General features: G+C 42.6%; 1 protein-coding gene across 2 annotated transcripts in view; it reads right to left on the bottom strand.

The window, feature by feature from the left end:
• Positions 1 to 7,836, bottom strand: part of pvrl2l (PVR cell adhesion molecule related 2 like) — a 285,080-nt gene extending 277,244 nt beyond the window's left edge. The window contains exon 1 of one of the 2 annotated variants that reach the window (XM_023394849.2): positions 7,355 to 7,836. In XM_023394849.2, coding sequence (XP_023250617.1) covers positions 7,355 to 7,442 — 88 coding nt within the window. In that variant the 5' untranslated portion in view covers positions 7,443 to 7,836. The remainder of the gene's footprint in view (positions 1 to 7,354) is intronic. The other variant, XM_023394850.2, reaches the window with a different exon arrangement.
• Between the last annotated feature and the right edge of the window lie 1,484 nt (positions 7,837 to 9,320).

The raw sequence follows: 9,320 nt of genomic DNA, 5'->3' as shown, positions 1-9,320 counted from the left end.
GGGGGGGTAGAAAGAGAAAGCCAAGAAGCTGTCGGCACAGGACAGCAAAATGTTATAGCCCACTATTATTATTTTCTTAATAACTGTTACTGCAGGTTTGTAAAGAGAGAGGGTCTGGAAACACTAAGACAGAAAGGTCTTGAAGACAGTTGACAATGGTCTGACATTCTAGTGTTAGCACTTGAACTGGGCCAGGAAATTGACTTTTCTTTATCTTACTGGCTTCTGTGACCTGGACTTTCCCAGCAATGCAAAAGCCTTCACTCACCATCCAACCATGACCTTTTCTGAAACTGACTCATGATGAAACAAAGCTGATAACGGTTGATGATGATTCTTAGAAGTGGCTGCAAAATTAATCCTATTTCATTCTGTTTATAAGAACTAAATCTATGAGTGTTCAGGGCCAGTATCAGAAACCATCAATGTGTCACAGTGAGTAAATGGTCTCAGTCATCACATACTAAACTTTGAGTTATACTCTTTATTACAAAATTGATTTAAACTTATGCCTTTGTAGATGTGTGAAGCCCTTCCTTAGTGCTGACTATAGGAAGCACCAGCTATAACTTAGAAAACTCTTACAAAAATAGAATTCTGTGAGGTTTAGATGTTGATGATTCACACTGTATACTGAGTTAATTCACTAAAAATATATGTATGTTTTACAGTTACTTATTTACAGATTTATGTTTACAGTTAACGATTTTTTCACAATAATTATCTAAATATTTACCAGGTTAAATATTTACAATCTGCATTTTTAAAAACAGTTACGGTAACCTCCTGAATCAATCACTCTAGTTTTCTCTTACTTACAGCAGTCTAAATCCTTCAGGCCTCTGATTGGTTAGTTAGGTGGCATGTGACTTAAAGACAGGAAGTGTTGTCGTTGGGAGGCGAATGAAGGAGAAAAGTAAAGGTGCTGCGCGAAAAGTGAATCAGTCTCCGTCCAGCTCTTTCTTTTAACAAGAGCGACCCAAACTGTCACATATCCAACCCTCACATTACAGTTCCATATTAAAAGAATAAAATGATTCATTGTTAAAATATGCTTAAAACAACAAACAGGCTCTGTTTATAAAGGTATTCAAAAACAAAACACTACAGAGCTCTTCCATCTCATCCTTTTGACAGCATCGTGCTTAAAATTTTCCCTGAAAAACAAAAAACATACAACATCTTTCCAGTCTAATGTCAACCCATACAGCAGCACTGCATTACATCCTCTTCCTTTTATGAAGCCAGTCATGTTCAGTTTTCGTTAACACGGTGTCATGGTGGAGTTGACTGAACTCTACTATCATTTTGGGGTTTCTTGTGGTTGTGTTGTGTTATTTTCCTAAATAAACACAAATGCTAAGAAGCCAATAAAGAATCCGTTTCAAGTGCATGGCTGTGCCAACATGTGGCTATAAGCCCAAACAGAGAAATGGTTTGGTGATTGCATCCTATTAGAAATGCCATTGACATTTTAAAAAGCCAGTGCTAATTAGCTTGCATATCATCCTGCTCTGTTGCCTTTTCACCTTGCACCAGATGCGATTTTACTTCAGTTAGCATCGATGCCAGTCATGCTCTTTAAACAAGTTGTACTGTGGCCGGAATGATAAAATCTGAAGACTGCTGTCACCTTAAATTCCCTCTGCGGGAAAAAAACCCCGGCAAAAGGCTCCATAATGATACAAGTGAAGCAAACAATGTTACTGCGGTTATTAATTGCCCACATGGGCACTAGAGGAAATGTCACAAAGTCACATCACAGCCTAACCCCTACAGCACTCCCGCACAGACGGTGAAAGCAATTTCCACTTTGTCGCCAGCAGACTATATCTGGAGAGGAAACAGTGAGTGAACAAGAGGAGAGGATGGACAGTGCTCGCTGAGGTCTGTGGAATGGGTGAGCTCAGGACAGAGTGGGAGACAGAGCAGGGACGTTTGTCTAAACATTTTCACCATTTTGAATTTCCCCCCTCTCTTACCCTCTTTAGCGCAATGCTTCTCTAAACAATGAGGCCTAGAAGATTTGAGAGCAGCGGAGTGGACAGAGGGAGGAAGAGGGGGGGGGTGTACTGGCACCCTTTTTAATTCCTCCAAAAGCTGTTCCAACAAAAGGGCCCCCACTCGGGAGCCGGCACTGAGCGGCAGCCAGCCAGGCCTGCTGAAAATAGGGTCGTGAGCAGAAGAATGACAGTGAAAGGGAGGGCGAGAGAATAAGACTGAGGCAGAAAGAATGGGTGAATAAAAGAAGGGGAAAATGAAAGACTGAGCTGGCTGCAAGTTTCCTTTACCCTGCATAGTGGTAAAAGTCAAAATCCAAGAAGGTGGCCACATTGATCGTGTGTGTGTGTGTGTGTGTGTGTGTGTGTGTGTGTGTGTGTGTGTGTGTGTGTGTGTGTGTGTGTGGAGTGAGAGAGAGAAAGTTTGTGTGTGATCAGTAAAAGGCTTGCATGACTCAGTGAAACCGTCCTTACATCAGCTCCATTGTGATTCATGGCCCTGTTCCTGTGGCTCCATTCTCTAATCCCTCTTCCCACTGACACCTGTTTGCTGAAGAATCACTAAGGAATGCCAAGGTGTTAGCCATGATATGGTTTATTTCTCCAAACGTAACTGGTGTCCTCAGAAGTGGAATGAAAAAAAGAAAAAATGCTGACCAAGTGCAGAGACATGCTTGCTGACTCTTGGCAAGCAGAGTGATGAATTAAAACCTGCTTCCTGGATTCTCCGCGAGCCGGACTGATGGAGCTTCTTACATCACCCTGGAGTCCAATCTCTTCCCCTAATTAAAGCTTCTTTTTTTTTTTTTTTTTTAAGTCCACAGAAATACATACACACACCGCACATGGCTGCACAACAAAGAGATGTGAAGTTGTCTCATCCACAAAAGCTGTATCCATGACAACCAGTTTGAAATCTCTGAAAGTGACCTACCCTGCCAACCTTTGCCTGTGGCCATAATCGCTGCCGTGGGAATATTTTAAAAGAGGAGCATCAAAACTTCATGTATCATTGTACAAAAACAACCAAACAACATTATGCAAGAGCCTGCAACACAAAGTTAGAGGTCCATACGAAGAATCGTGGGAAGTCATTAAGAATTTAATCCTTGATCAATAAGAAAACCCAGAGGCAAAAATTAAAACCCAGACAAACATAAACATTAATGCAGACAAACAAATCACAGTGATGCAACACCGTGTGCCAGTCTGTCAATCAATCATTAAAAGGCTGTAATTAAGATTAAAACTTATTCTTTCAGAAGAGTAGGACCTGATCATTGTGTCTTTCCGGGTGAGAATCACCAGCACACACACGACCGCCCGGACAATGACAAACAAACCGGCCCTAAACACCAACAGCCCCCAGCATTACTATGCAGTTTGTGTTGGTGTGAGTCATTAATAAGCTCAATGAGCATCAACCGTCTGCTCTTGAAGGGATGATTATCACCCCATGTCTCACCAGGAAGAGCCATTGACATTTGAGTAAGGGGCCAATGTGCCTTTAACGGCAGGTCAGGACCCAAACAGCTCATTTCTGGTCTCCAACATGACAGCAGCTTGTGTTTTTTTAATGTGCTGGGTCTTGGATTAAGAGGCTAAATCATTATTTCATGTTTCATTAAATAAGCATCATCACATTCAGTATGGTTGACTTATTGCACCTTCCTCTGTGCCATTGCCTTTTGTTATCTTATTGCAGTTTTGTTTTGATTATTGTGTTGTTTGCCATTGACTTTTATTTCTTTTAAGCTCAAATTTTTTTGCAAGATTGTCAACAAACACACAAAAAGCAGATCTAAAACATATCATTAAGCCTCTTCAAATACACTCCTGCCACGCATCCAGCTGCCTCACACCATTATTGACACTTCAACTCAGTGATGACACCTATGATCAGCTCTCAAGGCAACAAAGGACCACCCCTCTCTAAACCCTCTCCACACACACACACACACGCACACACACACCACTTTTCCCGAGATACACTCCTTGACATTTAGTCTAACTGCCATCAGCCACAATGGGGCTGGGACCTCTGCGCCACAGATGGTGGAGGCTCAAAATCATTTTCAACCCCAGGTTTATGTGAATGTGTGTGTGTGTGTGTGTGTGTGTGTGTGTGTGTGTGTGTGTGTGTGCGTGTGTGTGTGTGTGTGTGTATGTAAAGTGGGAAAAATCTGTTGCTTAAACTGAGAAAATTACTGGCATTTTTATTCAAACTGCCCTTTGCTTTTGAAATAATGGGAGATTTTCAGCCTCTGGGCTTGTTCCAATAATTAATCAACTAAAACATTCTGCTAAGAGAAAAATTAAAATAATTGTGCCTGCCCAAGAGGCCAAAAGCGCACAACTGGCTGTGCTGGTCAGCTCACTGATGAATGCCTTGACCTCAATGCTTGTTCAGAAGTTGTTTATGTTTTATAATTAAGCAGTGAAATTTAATAGTTCACTTCTTCACCAGTTGATATTCTTTGATTACAAAATGTGCTGCTGCCTCACCAGTGGAAGAGCAGTAGGTTATTTATGGTTTAAAGCTTCCAATGCTTCTTCATCACAACCTTCTTCTGCGCTAGTTCCCAAATCGAAACAGCTCATACCGGAGCTGCGGAACAGGCTACACAAATATGCAAAAACAACAATACACGGCAAACGATGAGTCATTAATAAAAGCTCTCGATAATCAGGCTGCGTTGCTCTGAGGGCGATAATCATTGGCCGCCTGCTCTCCAAGTGATAAGCTAATCAGCCCTTCGTCTCCACCAAGCCGTCGAGGGGACTCATCGTGATTGACATTTCAGCACAGGATCGAGTCTATAGAGACAAGCAGGGGTGGGGGGGGGTGCACCTGAAGTGACTGAATTATCATTGCTGCGGAATTATATCCTCTCAACTCTGTTTTGCCTGTTTTACTGAAGGTTAACACGGTTCTCTTCACATCAGGGTGAAAGTTTCACCGCTGCTACAGAGCACTTGTATATTTTCCATGTAATTTAAAACAAACAGACGGACCATACATTCCTCATTTTTGTTTCCTCACAGAAATGTTTCATATGTGTCAGGACAATCTTGGAAAATCAAGCTTCTACTTTTGCATTCAGAGTCTGTAACTCAGTGGCTAACCAGCTGCAATGCGAGTGTGGAGGTTTTTTCCTCCAACAAGACAGTTGTGTTGCTGCACAGTCAAATTAATTCATAACCTGTGGGGATACTGTCATGACAATCTGACAGCTTTTTAACAATACAGGCCTGATGTAGCAGAGTCTCAGCTGAGTATCTGTCATCCTCACCCCAACCTGCGTTGCATGGCTTACAGTACTGGGGTCTCCAGCACCATAGTCCTCATTTTTGTTCCACTGCACAGGGATTTTTTTCTGTTCTTGTGGCTCACATCGCCCTGAATGTTCAAGGAGGGAACAAAATACCACTACAAAGCAAATTCTAATCAAGGTTAAATCTTCCTCCTGACTTGTACACTCAGTGAAAATCACAGCTCACATTGTCACCTATTATGCAACAGATGCTACAGCAAAATGCAAAGCAAAGGCTCTGCGGCTCATATCCTTCAAGTACCTTGCCCCACCCCCAACCCCATTTGCTTTGATCTCAGAGGCATGTCTCCAAGGCATGTCAACGCACGAGACAGTATATTTCCAGATTCCATAATGACCCATCTTCTTTTTCCTTGGTGACAATTTTGGGACAGCTCTGACAGATGATACTAGTTACACCCAGGTGAAAACAACAGGCTGACAGATTCACGCTGACAGAGCGGCCTCACAGATTTTTATGCCGATCACTGTAGCTTGACTGCCTGCTGTTATGAATTTTGTAGCTAGTCCCAGTTGGGGAAGGAAAAAAAAAACTCCTGGAATTGCTTCTGTTGTGGGTTAGAGCGTGTCTGCATCACTCAGCAGTGCATTTTAGTGGTGTTTAGTTTAGGTTTATCTCCACATCTAACACTACAATGTTCACATGGGGACAGAAAGTGTTGCTATGGTAATCACTAGCAAAGTTATTGATAACTTGTTTGGTTTACGGTGTAATATTTCCACAATATTCCTATCAAGCATCTGCATTACTCAATAGTGAGTTATCTTTCTTATCTTCATGTTATTTATGGCATCAGTGGTGCTCATCAATAACCTTGGTTTACATTTGAAAACTTCTCTCTCTTAAGTTATTACTATAAAACTCACTCTTGCAGCGTGCTTGCAACACAGTAAGTTTATAGCTCAACATACATCAGCAGGCTGATACTATCAGCCAATATCGGCTTATCCCAGATACATCTGTATCAGTGCATGTTGGCAGATATGTACATAGAAAGTTATTTTTGAACCGTATTTTTCTTATGTCAAGTTTTCAATGTTTGTTTTTAAGCTTTTATTAATAATGTTTGTTTAGACTGCTTTAATGTTACCCAGCCCCATCTTATCTTTACAGTTGCTGTTTGTCCAACTTTAAAATAGCCTTTCATTCAGCCATGAAAGAACTGACTTTAAAGGCTTATTTCAAAAAAATGTTTTGTTTTTTAAAATCAAAGAATAGCTGCTTTTTCTATCATTCTGAATATCAATATAGTATCGGTTTAAAATCAGATATGGATCAGGCTCTACAATCTTGTCATAATTTATGGAATTTAATCTCCTTAAATATAAATTCACACTGTAGATACAGAGGTGACACGCTGATATTTCCATTTCTATAGGCAATTTATTATAGGATTACTGTAATGGGTATTCATTAAGGGCTCTTGACAAGGAAGCACTCGTTGTTGAAGGGCCACCTGAAGAGCAGATACAAGCAATTCTCATTTCCTACTGAGACCCTGTTTTCCCATCATCACCCTGTTGCTCTGCAGAATAAGAAACCAATTTCTGCCCTTATTCTAATGGTTAATAATCAGACCTGCGGCTGCTCCCTGCGACACTTTCCAACAGGTAAACACAAATTACAGCTCAGCCCTGTTGAAGGGTTTGTAGAGGCTCAGGGAGGATTAGGTCTCCTGAACAGTCACCTGCCGTCTGAAGCTGCGAGGAATTAGGACAAAAACCATAGACCAGGAGAGCCACACCTCGCCTATCATGGCGTACCAAAACTCAACACACAGATCAGGCAGAGACCCTCGACAATAAACTTTTACAACAGGTCCCACGGTCCAACAAACAGCAGCCAGAGAGGAGACAAGAGACGTGACAGGGGGGGAACATGCAGCACACCCAGAACGCGGGCGGTGCGACTGGGATTGCTCAGGGTTTCCCGCATTCAGGACGCACGGGGCTGGAGGAGGTGGACAACTGAAGAGGCTCTAACGTTAACCAAACACAGCTCGGGTCGCTTCGTCTTACCTTTGGCAACGAGGAGGATCGTTGCCGCCACCAGCCAAGTGTTTCTCACCGGAGAGACCGGACAGCGCGCCGCGTAATCTCTCGCCATTCTTCTAAAGAGGAGACAAGGTGGACGTAAATATCCACAACAGCGCTGTGTGGGGCAGACGGGCTCCAAAGTATTCCTTCTCCGATCAGCCAAGAAACTTCGAGCTCAGTTCAGACAGCCTGGGTTGAAATCAGCCAAGTTGCCGATTCTCTTTCCCTCTGCTTCTCTGTGTACGGACCTCTTCAACCAGGACTGCGCTAAGTTTCTCTCTCTCTCGTTTTTGAATCTGTTAATGACAGGGAGAGCCAAACCCCTCCCCGTGTGGGCCGGCCACAGTGCGCTCAGGTAGCCGTGGGCTGGTTGTGTGTGACAGCGCGTCTCGTTCACGGCGAGCGGAGCGAAACTGAAACAAAGTGTGGACGGAGCGTGGGAGAGTCTGCGGAGCTCCGTGTGTCTGATGCGGGGAGCTGAGCTGGGGAATATCGGAGTGATGTCAGCAGAGCGTCACCAAGAGGACTTCAGCCGTAATAGGCTCCTGAACCCTCACTGCTCCAGCTCCAGATAGAGCCACACTCACACTGGGTCATAAATACTGTAGAAACACATCGGCTACCTGCTGAAGGCTCAGGGTGTGTTCTGCTGACACCTGCCGCTCCTTTGAGTGTGTGTGTGTGTGTGTGTGGGCTGTGAATTGTAAAAAAAGAAAAAAAAAACTGCATAACGATTATTACCGGCGAATATTTCCATTGATCATCAATATAATTCTGTGATAGCTCAGTTATTGAAAAGAATTACAAACAGTGGAGGAAGCACTTGTGTATTTCCACTTGACGCTACTTTCTATTTATACTTCACAACATTTCAGAGGGAGTTGTTTATAATGCACTTTACACACATAATATGTTACCGTTATATACAATATGTATTATTACTGATTAAACTGCTCAGCTGTGGCATCAGGAAGCATTCAGACCCCTTGATAGATTTATTAACTGGGAAATTCAGGTATCCAGTAGCTTACATTACATATATAAAACCCTATACCCACCACATATCAAAAGTCCAATATGAGACGATATGGAACAGAGTAAAAAATAGACATAAATAATTAAATAGGCAAATCTATTGCACAGCAATAAATGTTAGCAGACATAGAGCTAGTGCAAAATGTCATCGGAAATGTAGATTTAATTGTAAATGGATAAAATTGACATCTTTGACCATCAATCTACAACCAATCCCCCATGTTTTAAGAAATTGAACTCTCTCATTTACAAAAGTATTCAGAGCTTTTGCTGTGGCTCCAAACTGTGTCCTGTTTGTTTTAATTATCCTTGAGATGAAGGAGAACGTGATTGGAGTCCATCTGTGGTAAACTGAAGCGATTGGACTTAGTTTAGAAAGGTAGACACTTGTGTATATAAGATCCCACAATTCACACTGTATGCCAGGACAGAAACCAAACCAGGAAGTCCAAGGAACTCTCTGTGGACCTCGAAGCACAGACCTGGACAAGGCTATAAAACCAATTCTGAAGCTTTGAGTGTCCCAGGAGAACAGTGGCCTCAATAACTGACAAATGGAAGAAGTCTGGAACCACCCACACTCTTCCTAGAGTCGGAATCCAGCCAAACTGAATAACCAGGTAAGAAGGGCTTTGGTGAGGGAGGAGACCAAGAGCCCGGTGGCCACTCCAACAGAGTTTCAGAAGTCCTCCGCAGAGATGGACGACCATCTCAGCAGCTCTCCGTCACTCAGGCCTTTATGTCAGAGAGGTTAGATAGAAGCCACTTTGAGTAACACTCATATGAAAGCCTGCTGGAGTTTACCAAACCACATTTAAGGGACTAAGAGCAGGAGGAAAATGATTCTCTGTTCTGATGAGACAACAATTGAACTCTCTGGGCAGAAGTCCAAACACTATGTCTGGAAACACCA

This window comes from Seriola lalandi, unplaced genomic scaffold, assembly GCF_002814215.2.
Source record: "Seriola lalandi dorsalis isolate HSWRI2012SDOR001 ecotype SW California unplaced genomic scaffold, Sedor1 jcf7180002054954, whole genome shotgun sequence".
Lineage (NCBI taxonomy): Eukaryota > Metazoa > Chordata > Actinopteri > Carangiformes > Carangidae > Seriola > Seriola lalandi.
Note: the sequence above shows the minus strand (reverse complement) of the source record. Positions and strands in the feature narration are given on the sequence as shown.